Below are 19,195 nucleotides of genomic sequence, written 5' to 3'. Positions count from 1 at the left end.
CTCTGAGCACAGCCATTCCATTAACCTTAAGACATCATCTTTCTCAGCAATATCAATCCAACCCCTAACCATAAAAGTTTTTCTTTCCCAATTATGAATTCCATCTGGCTCTCCCCTCACTGTCTATCTCAACAACATAACAAGAAACAATAAAGCAGCGAGAACAGAAGCAGGTTTGACAGGTAAGAGTTCATTATGCATGTGGTTCATTGTGCTTGAAGTTTCACTTCAAAGCCATTGGAGGAACAGACGGGCATGGGGAGTGATAGCAGACACAGGAGGGGGAGGAAGCACCAGCTACTACAATGGCTCATTCTGAAAATTACCTGCAATGATACCATCCAGAGAATGAAAGAGCTTTGTAGAACAAAGCAAATGGCTGACCCTGACTAGAGTTAAGGAGGCATGCAGAGCCTTTGATATAAACACGGGTGGAGATATGCACTGAGAAAGTGTGGTTTAAAGACAGTGATGCAAAAAAAAAAAAAAAAAAGTAGCTACTGTGGATAATGTTGTGGAATCCATTTTTATGATTATTTAGACTAAATGATTAGATAATAAACTTATTTGAAATGCTCATATGGTTGCTGTCATAATGACCACAGCTTTCTGGATCAAGAATGGTTTATAGGAAAGCCACACTGAAATTGTATGACATGTATTAACTGCATAATTACATAGAAGCACAAATAAAATGCCTGCAAACGTGATTGCACTAATCCACATGACACAATAAGAAAGAAAATATGTTCAGTAGATTTCACAGGTCAAAGGTGAAGACAAAGCAGTGACCTTATACCTCTTTGATAAGGTTGATGAACCGCCCTCCAAAGCGCCACGGCTTGTGGCGATTACACTGCAGAGAGCTCACAGTGATCTGCTGCGACTGCTGCACTGCCACCGCCACCACATGCACGGCATCATACATCAGGGCTGCATCGGTCTGCAAACAGGAAGGTAATGCTATTAGACATTTTATAAGACCACTTGATACTTCTGTCCACACAACCTTTCATCTCTCCATTAATTCACCTGTGCAGGAACATAAGAAACTGTGTGAAGTCTCAGATGACTTGCTTTAGTCATAAGTCACTACAACACGAATTAGGAGTACAGCCAGCAGTAAATGCCCCACACAAATGGCACGGTGTCTCAGCTTGTTAGTAAAAATATCCAACCACTGTCTGAGGCAATCAGAAAGCTCTGCCAGGGAAAGTCTCTCAGTGGAAGGGCGCCATGTCAGTGTGAAGACTAATGGTTCCTGATGGGTGTGCCTGTTCCCCAGAGAGAGGGAGCGCGAAGCAGGCACCAGTGCAGACAGAACGACTCTCTCTGGCACACTCAGTGTAACATGCTAAGTACAGAGGGCAAAGGATTGCACTGAAAAACACCTATGACAGCTATGCATATAACCCCCATAATAAGTCATCAAAGGGAGAAAACGGTGAAGCTGAAATTTCTCACACTGACATGCTGTGATTTATCTCCACTGCTCCAGTTGGCACACATGAATTTTTTTCATGCCGTCAGTCCACACAGTTTCACACACTCCACACTCAGCTCATCACAGATCCACTTTCCACGGTCCCACACAGGTTGAAATACACTATGGTGATCTTATTTGACAAGTTGTGGATGACCAACCTGCGAGGGAGTGAGAAGAGTAACTCTGAGACGGCAAAGTATTTGCAGCTATAGGATCTTTGTGAATGTGCTGGCTGCCAGAGAAAATGAGCTGGCCTTCAGTGCAGCTAGATGCATAGCAGGAGACTGCCGAGCTGCTGGTTCCCTATATTCACTCTATAGGTGCTGTGAAGCATCCACTTTATCCATGTGGGCAAGAAGAAGGGGAAAGTGCATGCTCTCTGTGCACTTCATACCACGCCTTACAAATGGTGAGAGGTAAGGTAAAGGATCTTACATCCAACAGCAAAAAAGAGGTTTCTGGTAGCAAAAAAGGAATGAAAGACAGAATTGATGGGGTTCATGTGTGGTTGCAGTAGAGGGTAGAGTGACTTTTTCTTCCCCCCCTCTTTCTCCTGTTCTTTTGGAGTTGATGACTGCTGATGTCAAAGGCAGCAGTAGATCAGAGAATGGGAGACCCATCTCTACACTCTTTCATCCCTGATGCTTCCCTGGGAAAGGGACCAGCTAGGGCCGTATCTGCTCTCACAGTGACAGCAGTGTGCACGTCTGTGTGGTGTTCATGACAAATACTGAGTAGGAAAAGACTCTGTCATTGCACCAGTCTATTTCTTGAATAGCGAGGAGGAGTTTTAAACAGAGTCAGTATGCAACACTATTTCTCTGCTCTGAAGGCAAAGTTTTTCACATCCAATCATTCATTTACTGCTCTACTAAGACTTGCTGTTGGACTGAATCAAGTTATTTTACCAATTTATTTAAAAAAAAAAGAGTTATACAAGCATTATTCACATTCAGTCTCAGTCCACTGCATTGAATTTCAAAAGTATGTAACACATTCTGAATACATTTATTCCTTGGATAATATTTATTTTTTTCTGATTGATTTTAGTTTGGCTGTGGCATTGCAGAATTTATGAAATTCAAATGAAATCTCCGTGTCTGCTATTTATTTTTAAATACCCTTTCATTTCAATTTTGCTAGTGACCTTTTAACTTTCCTCTAAAAAAAACTTGATTCCCCCCCCCCCCCTTTTAAAAATCAATCAATATCACATTTCAACTCCTCCATCTCCAAACTCTTTATTCTTCTGGGTCAAACTACAGTGTGCACTGTATTTTCAGTTAATAGTCTTGGCTACAAATATATTCTGTGAAAAACACTTCTGGGAATAACAGTCTTACATCTTGTTTGCTAAAATTCATCAAAATGCTCTGCTTGGAAGTTTATTTTTAGTTTATTTTTCATAGCTTGCATGTGACATGAAACTGGAGTGCTTAAGCACGTCCTTGATGTGTGACAGCTGAATGAGGATTTATTTTTAGAAAACCTTAACAGATGAACTTGTACCTTTACCGTCAAGAAATGCCAGATTTTCAACTGTTTGTTTTTCCAAAAGAGATTGCAACATAAAGAGGTGGCACTTTTCTATTACAACTTGGTAATAATGTGGTGATAGTGGGGTAAAAAGGGGGAGACCAGAAGTTAATATGGCAATAGCAAATTATTACTACTTAATTACAAAGTAATGTCAAGTAATAGTCCACTTGCATTTATGTAATTGGGTAATAAGGGACCAGAAACAATGATTAATGTATAAAGGAACTACTACAGCTTTACCAAGGTTATCATCACATTACTTGAAGTTTGCTTTATTAGGTCATTAACACAGAAATTAATTGCAACAGGAAGGTTTGCATTTTGCAGACCTGATTCCTAGTTTTTACACAGGTAACAAGCCACAGCATTAAACATAATATTTAAACTGTTACCTTCAAACAAAAGATGAATGCTAGGGACATAAGGTAGGATTAATTCCAGCACTATAGTATGGTAATATTATCCTAATATGTCAAAGCATCAACCAGTATTATGTTATTATATAAGGTTATGACTACTTGAAAAAAACTGAGACACAGATATTACGATTTTGTTAGTAGCAGGCTATCACAGTCTTACCAAAATATTGCTGTATTAGTACTATTTGGTTTTAAGGTACTGTTGAAAAAATATATTATTTGGTTATTACTTAATAGTACTTTGTAATTAAGCTGTCAAAACCTACTATTGCAACTATTATCAGCTTCTTTCCACCTTAATACCCTACCAATGCACATTGTTACCAAGCTGTAATAGAAAGTGCTACCCATAAAGATCTGCTAACAATAACTTTCTCCCATACTTTTGTCCCAAATTGTTTACTTCCTTTAAAAAAATATTGATAGTTTCTTAAACACAAATACATAAATATGCACTGAGACAAGCAGGGTATCTTCCTCTGAGGCAAATATTTTCTGAGCTTTGAAATATGAAAGGTTTTAAACCTGCATAAACAGTAAAAGACTCTTTGCTGACTTGCGGGGCAGCTGAAATGAGCTGTGAAATTGTGCCCCATTTCCAGTTGATATCATAAACCTTTAGTAAACAGTTGCATTTTATACCTCCAGCAGATATAGAGCAACACTGTCAGTCATTGCTGCTATGAGGGCGTGAGACTGAACAGAACGAGTACAGTTGTTCTCTTTTTGCTGTTTTACTGAGCTGAAACTCTATGAAGCTCTGCACGGCCCAGCGGAGCTGCACATTCAGATGATAATTACTACCACTGACCTCTAAATTTACACTCACTCTTTGATTGTTATTTGCAATGTTATTATAGCTGCTTTACAATTAAATGTGGCAGTAAAGTGGCAAGGTAGACATTTTAGTGTGAGATCCTTATGGAACAAGCACAACTGCAGCAAAGATTAAGAAACTAAGATTAGTAATAGCAATGTCAGACAACTTTGTGATGAGCTGTATGTAAACATCCCGTGTCAAACTGAGTTTTTTTATGTGGACATTAACAGAGACAGGTGTTTATTTATGGTCAGGAAAGATAGGTTTGGGTACATGATGAATTGTTTATGTAAGAAAAGGATATTTCATGTTTTATAGTATAAACAGTTCTGCATGGTGCTGTGCTTGCACGTAGGGGCATCAGCGTCTTTGTTTGAACTACAATAACCAGTCACTTTATTAGGCACATCTCTCTAGTACCAGATGGATTCCCTTTGCCTTCAGAACTGCCTTAAAACCCTCTGGGTTATAACTGGGGTATAATTGGCTGTTTTTGACTACTCTGATTTTACTTTTATAATTCACCTTAAAAACTGTTTACCTTTCCTTGTTTGGTATCATTCTTTTCAGCACAAACTCATGTGTGTGACTATACAGTTTTCATAGTGTTTTCATTTTGAAAATCCGAGTAGAAAAAGGTTTTTTTTTTACTGTGAAAAATCACAAATACGTTTAACGAACTACTTTTACAAGTTATACAAATACAAATTTAAGTTGTAATTTTCCAAAAATTATGCACAAATCTAGCAAACAACAAAGTTATATACAGCAATTTACATTAAAATGCAGGCAACGGGCATGTCTTTGTACAACTATTTACAGAACAATCAGATGTCACAATAAGATGCCACACAAATTATTTGTGCCACTCGATGCTATGTAAATTTTTGATTGTTTGATTGGTGCATTTTTCCACCAATAGGAAAGAGGATATGGTGATTTTTTTTTTAATTTAATTGTATTTTTTTTTGTGTGTGTGTGTGTGTGTGTGTGTGTGTGTGTGTTTTGCTTGCAAAAATGCGTTTCCTGCGTGAAACGCGCATCAAACATGAGGATAATATACAGGAAAATGAATGGTGTAGATTATTGATCATAATTCTGGTTTCCCTTGACCTATGACACGATTTAAAAAAGTGATACGTAGTTTGAAGTCCGCACTTTCAACTCACAACAGAGAATCAGCGAAGCAGTGCCCTGCTGCAACATCATCTTAAATTGATCATGCCATTTGGACGCGCCGTTAACACTTTATTATTGAGAACTGCCACTCAGTGGATATTTTTTCTCTGTGAACCCTGGAGATGGTTGTGTAGGAAAATCCCAGTAGATCAGCAGGATCTGAAATACTCAGCTAAGCCCGTCTGGCACCAACAGTCATGCCGTGTTCAAAGTTACTTAAATCACCTTTGCCCCCGATTCAGTTTGAACCTCATCTTGACCATGTCTACATTCCTCAATGCATTGAGTTGCTGCCATGTGATTGGTTAATTAGATGGTTGCACTAATGAGCAGTTGAACAGGTGCACCTAATGAAGTGGCCCCTGAGTGTATGTATGCCATTCTTCACTTCTGGCTTAAAAGCATTCATGGAAATATTTCCCACATCTTTTAACTTTTGATCTCAACTTTTGATATCAAATATTTCCTGGCTCAAATGATTTATAAGTCAAAGATCTTTTTCTGACTCTGGAACAGAACAATTCCTGAAAATCCCTTTATGATGGAAGCAAAATGAGGCTGGCATCAAGTGGAAGCAAAGATCAAGGAGGAAAAAATATGAAATGATGGCTCATAGTTCTGGCAGATTGCATTCAATTTAAAAACAATCCAAGAGTGATCTCGATATTTATTACAGAGCCAAGCACAGGTCCTGTGGGGTGCTTTAAGTGCTTTAAGTGGAACCAATCTCGAACCCCTGAGACACTCAGATACAGCAGGAAAAGGGTTTCAAAGAAGATGCCCAAAACCTTTGTTTCCTTGTCCTTCTCTTTTCTCTCCCCCCTCTCTGGCTCTCTGGCTCTCTCTCACTCAAACACCCACATAACCATCTGAAATCAAACAGTGCTCATTAGCGTCACTAAATGTACCAGTCCAGAAACAATTTTCTTTCAATTTACAACTTGCATTTTACCCCTGCGCAGTATATCTTCCTTTCCAGTCCTTTATGTCTGAGTTCATGTCTGCATATCCCTCTCTCATAAACTTAATACGTGAGGAACATGTAAATATATCAAGAATTAGCGAGACGTGTGGACACCGAATGCACACACACGCACATAGGAGCTCACACTCAGACAGTGACTAGCCTCAACTTGCAAGCTTCCTATAGGCAAGCCTCATTTGTCGTAGTTGCATGCAGTTTCCTCATTTAAATCAGCTGAACTGCAAACTCCACTGAGCTAGCTGCTGAGTGCATGTCTGTCTCTGTGTGTGTTTATACAAATATATTCATTTTCGCTGCATCAGTATTCACACCAGCTCTCCACCTGTGCATAATGCCATAATTCCTCTGATAATGTAGCACCATGAAAAACGACATCTCTCTTTCTCTTCTCACCTCAGCTATCAGCTGTCCTCTTCCCAGCATTCCTATAAACAAAACACACATATACACACACACTCAGAACTACCCTATCTGGTGATGGTGTTGTAAGATGGCTGCTTATGGACAGTGAAACTCCACTATTCATACATATCATATACATCTGATTAGCCCTAATGAGATTTTCAGTAACCTGCTATTTACCATGCATCACTGCACTGCAGCTGCCAGGCACAGAGCAACAACAACAACAACAACAACAAGAACACACACACAACATGCAAAAATATGCACCCCAACAAACACACATCCCCACAGCATTGCCGGCAGCATCAGAGTCAGAGTGTCAGCAGGAGAGAGGGAAGCTCTTTGTTTTCTTGGAGCTGAAGTCACTCTGCCCTCGGATCACACACGGACCCATGGGGTTTGATGATTTGATAGAAGAAGGAGGTAATTATTCATTTCTTTCATTTTTTTTTTTTTGTATGTATTTGTGCTGCTTGACTGCACAGTCTGTGGAAGCATTAGAGTCACAGATTCTGCTGTCAGATAAATGGCAGCATTTCTAAACTTTTTAACAATTACATCTCTACATCTCCTCTTGAGTTTTCTTTTCCGTTATTAAAAAAAAAAAAAAAAAAAAAACCATAATGATTTATAATTTAAGTTTCAATCAAGGCAGCCAATCTCACTCACAGCCTCACTCTGTGAGATACTGCATTTATTTTATCTGGAGAGATTAAATTCTTGTGTGGAGTGTGGAGTATGGACACTGATGGGAAATGTCTGTGCAAAATTGTTCACTGAATTCCAACCAGCGTGGAAAACAAAAGTGGGCTACCTGCTTACACAAATATGAGCTCACTGACAATGGCTGAGCATCTCTGTCTCCATTACTTAGAATAACAATTTAGAAAAATATACTTAATTGCTCGATGCTTAATTACTCGATGAGTCTTAGAAGATCAATAGCACTTTCCAGCGTTTGTTGACTGGAACACTGGAGCAAGCTCTTTTTCTTTTCAAAAACAAGACACAAAGGGAGGTTGCTCTAAGCATACTCACTCAAAGCCACACAGCTAAACATAATAACCGCAGTCTTGTACAAACATGTACGGTACGCTTAGTGGCCCAAACATACACTCACGGGACACTAGCAGGTACAATTTGTACTGGGTTGGACTCCGTTTTGCCTTCAGAAGTGTCTTAATTCTTTGTGAAATAGATTCAGTAAGGTGCTTGAAAAATCCCTCAGAGATTTTGGTCCATATTGACATGATAGCATCACACAGTTGCTGCAGATTTGTCAGCTGCACATCCATGATGTGAATCTCCATCCCGTTCCACCACATCTCAAAGGTGCTCTGTTGGATTGAGATCTGGTGACTGGGGATTCCATTTGAGTACAGTGAACTCACTGTCATGTTCAGGAAACCAGATTGAGATGATCTGAGCTTTGTGACATGGCATGTTATCCTGCTGGAGGCAGTTATCTGAAGACGGGTACACTGTGATCATAAAGTGTTGCACATGGTCAGGAATGATACTCAGGTAGGCTGCTGCATTTAAACAATGTTCAATGTTCTAAGGGGCCTGAAATGTGACAAGAAAATATCCCCCACCAACCCCAGCAGCAGCCTGAAGCAAGAAAAGATGGATTCATGCTTTCATGTTTGCCCCGTGAACTGGTGCTTACTGGATTTGTTTTTTTCTTTCTTAGACCTTTTTTCATAAACCTCAACACAAACAGTTGTGTGGGAAAATCCCAGTAGATCAGCAGTTTCTGAAATTAATTTAATATGATTTGCATGTTCTCCCTGTGTCTGCATGGGTTCTCTCTGGGTACTCCAGCTTCCTCCCACAGTCCAAAGACATGTAGTTAGTGGGGTTAGGTGAACTGGTGATTCTAAATTGACTGTAGGTGTGAATGTGAGTGTGAATGGTTGTCTGTCTCTCTGTGTTGGCCCTGAGACAAGCTGGCAACCTGTCCAGCCTCTCACCCTATGGCAACTGGGAGAGGCTCCAGCCCCCCTGTGACCCCGAAAAGGATAAGTGGAAGAAAATGGATGGATGGATGGATGGATGGATGGATGGATGAATTGATGGATGAATGGATGGATGGATGGATCATAACACTAAACATGTAGTCAGAGTCGATGGAAGTATTTTCAGCACTAAGAATAACAAGGAATCCCACAACAGATGGTATGGGTCCCACAGAGCTCACATTTCAGCATTTTTGAGTCAGCGTGAGACTGCATGAAGTGAAAAAAAAAAAGACACTAATGCAGCCTAAATCCACAAAGAACTGTCGTAAGTTGCTCATAACAACCTAAATGCCAAGTTCAATGGAAAATTCTCAGCAAGCATACTCAGGAAAGCTGGTCCTGTTTTAAAGTCAAATGGTGGTCACTAAAATACTGATTTAGTGATTTAGTGTTTTGAAGTAAAACAAAACCAAACAAAAAAAAATCTTGATAGCATTTGAAAGCATCTTTTCTAAAGTTAGTGCCAAAAACTTGTGCACCACACTGTATTTCTTACAGTGGTATCTTCCGTGAAACCACGGGTGATGAAAGTCACTGCACTGAGAATTGTGCAAATGTTCTGCTCTTGAAAGAAAAAGACTAGAGTGGAAAAACACTGAAATGTGACATATGTGATTTATGGGGCATATTATGGGTTTTCTGGGTTTCCTAGCAGAGAGGGAAGAGCAGGCATTCACATCATTTTGGGGAGGGGGGGGAACCCTTGGGTGACTGCAGCTCAGTGTACTGCCATCTCTCTCTCTGTCTGTCCGTAACTTTTCCACTGACTGCCTGTGCTCTGCCCCAATCCCTCCTCCTTTCACCCCATCTTTTCCTCCCTTTCATCCCCTTTGTCGTCCCTCTGCCTTCCCCAGTTGCTCTCTTAAGTATTTCACAGAGCCGTGTGTGAGTATTGCTCAGAGTCTGAATATATGAGGGCTTTGCCAGTGCCGTCACTGCTATTTTTTTCCCTCTTTTTCTTTTGTGCATTAGAGGTTTAATCCCTTTCTCACATTGCATTTCCACATGCTGAAGCAACAGAGCAGCAGCCCTGCTGATTTTTTTTTTTTTAAATGAGGTTTTTGTCACAGGGAAGTAAGATTCGCTTCTTCCAACAAGGACCCCTGGGTAACTGATTCATTGATGGTGGCTGGATTTATGTGAAAGCACATTCATGGTTTTATTGTAGATTTAAGTACACTTTAAAGGGGGATAAAGGACTACACTGCAGAGGTTTTTGGTTTAAAAGAGAGGGGTCCTCTGGGAATCGTGAGAATGCGAGCAGAACTCTGTTTGATGTCTATATATATATTGATTTACTACTGATGTAGTATTATTAAGGTGCCCTTATCATGCACTGACAGATGCTTTAATGTTGACAAAGACCTCCATTTTGACCTTACATAGTGCTTTTATTAATGTCTAAGTGATCTTTTTGCTTCAAAGACTTCTTTTATTGCCAGCCTCCATTCATACCTTGCCTTGTTTAACCCTGTAATGCTGATGAATTGTAATTTGAAGGCAGAAGGGGAGAGAGCAAGACGTTGGCGTCCCAGTCAGATTTTGTAAACAGTTGGTTTACACAGCTAAATTGGTGAAGCAGTTCAAATATGCCCAGGCAGCACATGCCAGCTATCTAGTCTATCTTCTGTTTGCTCCAAACAAACTACTGGTGTTGCTGCCAGAATACTAGGTTTTACCTACAAAGATTCATCTTACTTGAGTTTTTTTTTTTTTTCGTTTCTCAAAAATTTTTAATTCAGCACATAACAAGACCAAGAACTTAAATTTGAAATGACTGTACCAAAAACATATTTGACAATTCCATCCAAAAGTTGTTCACTCAAAACCACAAACTGATGGAGCAGCCAAGTGACACGCTGCCCACCGTCTCTGGAGCCAAGATACGAGCGTGGTTAAAAATATCACAGATTACAACTGCACGAAATATCAAATATGATGCTGTGCCTAACTACTTTATCAAGTCTGACAAAAGAGATTGTGATTGCTCAGAGCGGTGGTGTCCCACCAGACCCTTCAGGCAACAGCATGCTGCTGGCAGCACGGTCCATTTCAGAGTCTGCCCTAATTAACACCATGCTGCCTAACCTACACCTGATTAAGTGCCTGTTTAATATGATGGCCTTTTCTCGTATTTAATCAGCTTCCAGCAAGGTTTTGCTAAAGAGGCTAGTAGGTGCCTGCTCTGAAAGTTTTATCTTCCCTCAGTTCTTGTCAAATGCATTCCAAAATTTCCAGAGTGGCAAAGCTGTTACTATTCAACCTCTTGAAAACAAGTAAAACATGGGTTATGATTAAATAGGGGGTCATTTAAAGCTAGGCTTCAGCTATGACAAAAGAAAGTTAGATCTAAACGGCTGTGTGGTGAAGGAGGAGAGGAGGGTAGTTAAAGGACTGAACAGTCCCTCTTAATTCCCTACCATCTGGTGGACTCACATGCCCAGAGAGGAGAGAAGAGCGAGGATGGAGGATGTAGGAGTCTCCACTTTATCCATTGTGTAAACAACACAGCCAGTGTTAATTACATCTGCGTTACTGCTAACAGTGGCCATTTTACAGGGGTCTCTCCAGATTACCAGGGTAGGAAGATGGTATCATTAAAAAAAAAATGTGTACTACAATAAACTGTTGTTTATTCTGTGGTGATACTGAATAATAATATGCTTTTGTTGTGCATTTATTTTTTTCAAGTATGATCTGCAATAACTGGAGTGCAGCATGGCATTGACACCTCCTCCTCATAGGAAATGAGGGGTGTTTGATTGTTTTGATTAGAACGAAAATGATTTGAATCATATCCTTTGGTAGCAGTCAACCGAATAAACAGCTATGTGGCAGACTTTGGATTGACTTGGAAAATCAATGCCGGAGCACGGTGAAACTACAGTGGCCTGTGGTGATCCATCACCATACAAAAACAGCCTTTGTAGGCTTTTCCATAATTTCTCATCTGTATAGTATATATATATATATATATATATATATATATATATATATATATATATATATATATATATATATATATATATATATATATATATATATATATATATATATATATATATATATATATATATATATATATATATATATATGTGTGTGTTTATGTGTCTGGAAGTTCTTGTTCATAGGGGATTGTTGGATTTCTCTCTTAAGGTTTTAGGATCTTGTCCTTAAAATCTACCGTGTCTTAATATAGCTATTGTTAAGAATTGGCGCTATATAAATTCTTCAAACAGAACTGAATTTAAGATGAGTTGTGTGTGTGTGTGTATGTGCGTGCATTCATGTGATTGTGAGTGTAGGTGGGAGGGATGGCTTCTCAAAAGATGATAGCTTGCCAAGTGATCCTAAGGCCAGCCAATACCCACGAGCCTAAGTGTGATCATAACACACAGCTTCTTCTGCTTGCGCTGGCCTCCAGGGGCTATTTGGATGATAGTAATCTGATGATGGTTGCAGTCTCCGATTGCAAATTCCCTTATTGTCTTATAAAACACCAGCAGGCACCTGGTTATATTACTGCTGAGGAATGTCATGTGCGGTGTGTTTTTATCCTTATACATCTTTATGTAAAGATTAAAAAAAAAAACATATTAAGCTAGAATATTTATATTCTATCTTTTCCATATGATGCTTAATTTTAATTTACTTTATTAAGTAAACAAGACACAGAAGTCAAATATGTTAGAGGAAATAAAATCAAAGGAAAACAGGATAATAAATCCCCCTTTTAATTCCTCCTCTCTCCCTGGCTGTTCTCACTCACAAAAGGCTTCTATGGACCAAGGGAGCACTGGTGCTAATAATGTTGATACTGTGCCAAGCCCAGCTGGTGGTGCCCGGCACAGGGCATCGAGTGTCTGCTCTCCACAGTTGCTGTCTTTAAAAGGCTCTCTCCTCTGCCAACTGGGATCAGAGGAGGGGGAGGGATCACATTGCTCTAATGGACGCAACCAACCTGTGAACGTGTGTGGAGCTCATTCTGCTAGCTCTGTCTGTCCTATATCACATGCAATAACTAAGCATCTTGATATTAAATGGAAAGAAAAGGAGACCAGGATGCAATGATGATTGATTCAAAAATGTCTCATACTGGAGATTTGAGATAATCCATAAATGCTGTTATCAGAGATGGTGAGGAGATAGTTTACATTTTGAAATAACTGGTATCGGGTGAGCACTGTACTAAAAAGAATATTTTAAAAAATCTACTGCAGCACACTAAATAATGTTGAAAAAAAAAAAAAGAAATATGTGAATATTTATGATACTGTTGAACTTCGTTGAGCTGCGGGGTAGAAGTCAGTTTGAACAAATAAAAGGATTCCCCAACTGTTCTATTTCATTTCTAGTAAGGTTTATTCGTGCAGTGACTCATATCAAGCAAAATTACAGCATGTATTCAATTGTATTCTGACTGGGGAGCACCACATTTGGCTCAACACCCACACCGAGGTCCTTCATTTGGCTGAAATGTTGTATGAATGAAGCACACTGGGAGAGGGATTCGTGTGTCAATATTGTCTTCCCATTGTCAGTTTCCAGGCAGTCATGCGCCGTATCAAACCCACTAGTGAGGCCAAATCTGAGCCAAGTCCTCCCCTCTTGGAACAGGGAACTGAATCCTCCAGTATGTGTTTCAAACATACATGCAGTGCACTGCAAACACACACTTGCATGTAAACATGCATGACAAACCCGTTGTAAATGGCATGTAGCTGCCACCTAGCAAGCTCCTCCATTCTGCTCTCACTGTGTGGGTGTCTCCCACTTTATTCCCAGCAGTGCTTGTTAATGCAGCTAGGTGTCTGTTCTCCTCTCTCTCCCCCTGCTGCTCTTTACTCCCGTGCATCATTTCTGGGCAAAACTGCTTCCTCCTTTTCCCTCTTCCTAATTCATTTTCTGCTCCCATTATCCCTAATTTGAACCCAAACAGAAATGAAGTATACTTATCACAAATTATTTTAAAAGGCACGAACTGTGACACACAAAAATTACATTAAAATCTGCTGATAGAATTTGAGTCGTTGTTGATCTGGTAGTTACTGGTGATAATGACAAGATCATTCCAATAATATGCCTCCAATTATTCAGTTCAAATGCGGTAACCGCTGGAGAAAGCAAACACTTCTTGACTGGAACTGGGGCACAGAGGATTCATTATGTCATGTAGTATTAAGAAAGAAGTCTAAACAATTAAATGTTGTATTTCACATTGTGTAAAATGCATGCGTGCTCCAGATTTTGCTTTCAGAATAATATCCAGAGGCCCGTGTTACAAAAACAACTGGTGTGCTCACTTGGCAGTGCCACATTTCACAAGTCAATTTTACCCACTTTCACATGTGCAAGTGCTTAAAGGGCTCTCACATTCTCCGCCACGACGTGCAAGCCGTTTGTTTTGCCTAATGAAATGTGTTAAAATTAGGATGCAGGAGATCGTCTCATATTGCAAATCACAGCTTGCAAGTTGCAAATCGGGTGAAACGGGACCCGATACATGCATGTAACGTTTACTGTTAGGCGTGTAATTTATATCCCATGGGGGAACACCAGGCTGCCACTAACAATTACACATCAAGGCAGTTACACAATGCAATTACACTGAAAAGCTAAAAGAAATTATCACCATACATAGTGTTATATAAAGAACAGTTTCAGGATTTCAGAAGATGTATCCTTTTCTTGTGTACTATATGAAAAAATACTTGGATAAAAGAAAAATATCCAAATACCCAGTGCATATTAATTACAAATCTAACTTTCAATGCTTTTTTATTAAGAATTATTACAGTGCCCTTTGCTGAGCACTCATATCTGTGTAGTGTTTGTGGTTTTCAATTAATTTAGCCCATGTGTCTTATTTCTGTCCCATGTGATCTAAAGGAGCAGCACCACCCATGTCATAGCCAACATATTTTCCAAACAATTGCTCTCTGCTAATAAGAGAGTGATAATTATGAGCTATTACACCAGAATTTTCAATTGTTTTGATGACACTGGAGAACATCCAGCTCTCTCTGGTGGTAATTATAGCTCAATGAAATGCAGACATAAATGAAATGAGAGATGCAGAAAATATCTGGGCTTAAAACCTCGGCAAGGCATACAACTGGGAAGCTTTTTTTTTTTTTCTCCTTAGTTAAATCCAAGTATATACTTAGCTCAGCAAATGGGGATTTAAAATAATTCAAATTAAAACAAAGCATTAAAAGCAAATATCTCATTTGCTGCAGGCAATAATTAGAAACAGATGGGACAAAATAATAATCAGATTAGACACAAGATATCTAATAAATCTGCTGGGTGTATTTCTCAGTACACAGACTGCAGGTCTTTAGTTGCTGTAAATTCACCTCACGATGGAGGGTTAAAACAACTTGAGCTTCACATTACTCGGGGGATATTGTCAAAGAGTCGACACAAACAAGCGAGATCAACGGCACACACGCGCGCGTGGACACACACACACACACAAAATAACTGGACTAATTAGCATCCCTACTTTGATTATGTGTCCTTCCATGTCAGAGATACCTCTGTCAAACAGCGTTAGGAGGCAGGGGCTCAGTGTGTTTGTGGCTTCAAGCTTGCCTGGTCTGAGGAAGGACTTCTCATTATGCGTCCTTTCCTGAGATGCTTGGCCTCAAACAAAGCACCAAGTGTCTGTGATTATTCAGTACCCTGCAACACCAGACTAGTGGCGTAAGCAAACATCACAATCACCTCTCAATATTTGTAACACCCTCACCCCCATCTTTCCTGCCCAATCTTCTCTTGCTGCTCCTCCTCCTCATCAACCCCCTCGGCCCCCTTTTGCCGCAACCCATTTCACCTCACCCCTCCCCTCCTCTACCTCCTCTCATCTCAGTCAATCACAAGGTGACACAGATGGCGTTGTCCTGGTAACCATCTCTACACAACTGTTGCCTGGTCACCGAGCACAAACAAGCCCAGAGCCCAGCAAGGCTTCTGCACTGCACAGAAAAGGAACAAGGCACGAGAGAGGAGAAATAAAAGGCTGGAGGCAAGGTCGGGGGTGAAAGGTCACACACTGGCTGGTACAGCACTCCCTCACTTTACTTAATGACACCCTTAAAGGTGTCACATTTAACCCGAGGCAGTATAGCTGAAGTATGAGGCAAATCTATGGAACAACGAAAGAATTAAATATATTTGTGTCACAGAAAAACATGATCATATTTCATCTGAGTACAGAATCATTTTTTATGAGCAGCGGACCGGTTTCTCCATTATGTATTTAATATGACATTAAAACGAGTGTTTGCATGTTCTGGTTGCACAGTCTGCATTCGCTCATTACAAAGAACCATCTTAAGGTGAAACACTCTAAAGAATAAATACAAAAATGCCCAAGACTTATGAAAGAGAGCACTTTGTCAAGCTTGCCATTGGATGTATTATTTATTATTCAGCCCAGTGATTCTAATCCAATGAGATATGTCAATACATAATATAGAATCTGACAAAATGATTCATGCAATGCTAATTAATCACTTCAGCTATCCAGTGATGCAAAAAAAAAAAAAGTCAAGTGCATTGCAGAGATGTTTCTGCATACATAATTGCTTTGTTTTTCTGCATTTTAGTGCTAAAAGTGAACGAAAATACAGATGCAGATGACTGAGGGAAAAAGCATATTATATTTCTGTTTGGTGTGCTGCATATTTCTGCCGTAATTTGTATGTCAAAGTAAAGTGTATGTAGATAAATTAACAGAAAACACATTTAAATCCATTGCAAACTGTGTGTTCATTTTCCATCATATGTAAGCGCAAATTAAGGCTGTGATTGATATGAATAGACAGCGTGTGCTGTGGCTAATTCAAAGGCTTGGCTTTAAGTCTCTGTTGAAAAGATACTTCTTTCATTACGCAGATTTTGTATACCAGATCTTAAATCTGCCAAGAACAGAGAAAGGCTGGCTTAAAAAAGGTGTTTGTCTCCAAGGAAGGTGTTGTGAAGGAGGTGGAGTAAATTGACTGTTTACAACAACAGACCCAGAAAGGGACCTTGAACGTCCATGACGAGCTCCATTCCCTTTTTCACTTTCAAATCACCTTATCCCATGCTTTTTTGGATGCCATCCTAAAAAACCAGGGCCATAATTTCCATCCAATTTGCTCCCTCTCTCTGCATGAACACTGACAGATTGTCATATTTTGGCCACGCTCCCAGAGGAGAGTTGTGAGAGGCAGGAGGGCAGATAAACGGCTATTACCATTCACACCGGCTCATTACTGAGCATTTAGACCCAGGAACACCAACTCAAAAGCCCCATGCAGTACCCACCCCAGGAGCCCTGCACAGTTGAGTTTGTGATTGACAACTGGCACTCAGTTACAGTTATTCTCCTCTACAACTACTCTCCATTTGAAAACACTCATTTGTTTCATCAACAATAATCTATACTTTCATGAAGATTACTCTGCATAAGAAAAACTTACTTTACGCATGGGATCCAAATATTTTGGGCATTTAGACAGAACTGGGAAAAAAGTATACTTGTATGCTTTTGTATGCGCATATGCGTAATGCGCATTACACATACACCTGTAGATAAAAAGGTTTGAGCCTACCGTCATGAAACCATCCAACAGGCCCGAGTCCGGTTTGGGTGGGGCTTGTAATCGCTCCATTGACCACTTCTCGATGATTGACGACACCTGAGAGTTTTCTGTGTTGAGTATGCGGAAACCAGTCATGTTGACTCCACTGTAGCGATATGGTTCCATGTCAAGGGCAAAAAGGTCCTAGAGGCACAAAGATCAAAGCTTAACTGCATTTGATCTGAAAAAAAAAAGATTTTCTCATCTTCCCTCCCGCACTGCTATGCATCGCTCATTTTCATAATTACGAGTAGACGTTTGAGCGGCAGCTATGGCCAAATGAGTGAGAGCTAAAAGGGTACAGTTGAAGGGATTTCAGGAGCTATTTCATCTTATGCTGAGACAGTAGCCTTGATAAAGGCAAGACTTTCAAGGTTACAGGCGTGCGTTTGGTGGACTGCCATCTATCATGTGGAAGGGAAAGGACGACCCAATTGCCCTGCATACAGCATGTCTGGCATCTCACCAGGCAGATGTCTCTGGGACGCAACAACACAGTTGACAGAGCAACAGCAGGTGATGGACACAGAATGGGGCTGCCGTGGTCAATGTTTGCTGTCCTATTCCGGGAGCAGCATGAATGGCTTGGTACCAGTGTGCAGCAGCTCGGGCCAACACACTGGCTTCCATTTCTGCCAAACACTGACTGATGTTAAAGTAGGCATGCTTCCATCCCGACAAGAAACAGCATGCCACTGAAAGAGGCCTATAATCACTATTCTCTTCCCCTTCCCAATGACATCCCTGCTGTCACTCACTCCCCTTTCATCTAGGCAGGTTCTTACTGTATGTGGATGCACTAGGGATAGTTACATGTCCTCTGCACTGGTAAATTTCTTTTTCAGGTCAGTTTTCTCTAACCTTTCCTTCAGCCTTTCCAACTGTGTTCCAAACAACACAGCGGGCTATTTGTTTGTTAGAGCTATAATGGACCAAATGGGTGACAGTCTCATCTGCTCAGGGCTATTATCTAAGCTCTCAGTCTTCTGTTCTCTGGGCTGAGTGAAGATGTGCTGCTTTTCATCTGGAGTGTGAGAAGCAATCTTTGTAGAGGCTAAGATCAAAGAAATTTAGAGAACTTCAATCTCTGCTGGAGTGAGGCTAAAATACCTCCAACTGCTTTTGTTTCCTAAACTCTGGGTAGTGGTCAGCCAGGTGAGGTGAGAAGGTTGTTAAGAATTTAGAAAATAATTCAAAGTTGAACTTTCACAACAGACACTGTGGAATGAAAAGAGTATATTTATAATAGACTTCATAACAATGACTCAGCTTTTCAAGGGCATCGGTTTCTGTGATCACAAAGTCAAATTGCACTTCAGGTTCAAAAACGCCTCGCGCGAAATGAAAGTAATGGGATGTTTTTCTTTGACTAGCTCCCGGTTAGTGGTATTTAACTGCATTCTCAGAAATGAAAAACTGACAGGTAGATTAATTTTTCATTGCAACAAGCAAAAAACAGATAAATGTTTGCAGTACAATAGGACCAGATAAAGAAATCTCTCCAAACAGCACATTACCAAGTGGACAGGGCTGTGCAAAAAGGAAAAAAAGAAAAAAAACATAACACAGCTTATCATCTCATCTTGTCAACAGCAACAACAACAACAACAAAAAGTGCCGGTGTACTCACCAGGGTAGTAAAAATGTAATGATAGTACTCTGTCATCATACCCATTGCCAGGGCCTACAGGGAAAAATAAAAAGCAAG

At 40.1% G+C, this 19,195-nt stretch overlaps 1 protein-coding gene across 2 annotated transcripts in view; it reads right to left on the bottom strand.

Annotated features, from left to right (window-relative positions):
• Positions 1–19,195, bottom strand: part of LOC115774093 (glutamate receptor ionotropic, kainate 2-like) — a 68,369-nt gene that overhangs the window by 26,309 nt on the left and 22,865 nt on the right. For both annotated transcript variants that reach the window (XM_030721161.1, XM_030721162.1), the window contains exons 5-7: positions 19,118–19,171; positions 17,458–17,631; positions 800–943 (exon numbers count right to left, since the gene is read on the bottom strand). In XM_030721161.1, coding sequence (XP_030577021.1) covers positions 800–943; positions 17,458–17,631; positions 19,118–19,171 — 372 coding nt within the window. The remainder of the gene's footprint in view (positions 1–799; positions 944–17,457; positions 17,632–19,117; positions 19,172–19,195) is intronic.

The sequence above is a fragment of the Archocentrus centrarchus genome, chromosome 24 (assembly GCF_007364275.1).
Source record: "Archocentrus centrarchus isolate MPI-CPG fArcCen1 chromosome 24, fArcCen1, whole genome shotgun sequence".
NCBI classification, from domain to species: domain Eukaryota; kingdom Metazoa; phylum Chordata; class Actinopteri; order Cichliformes; family Cichlidae; genus Archocentrus; species Archocentrus centrarchus.
Note: the sequence above shows the minus strand (reverse complement) of the source record. Positions and strands in the feature narration are given on the sequence as shown.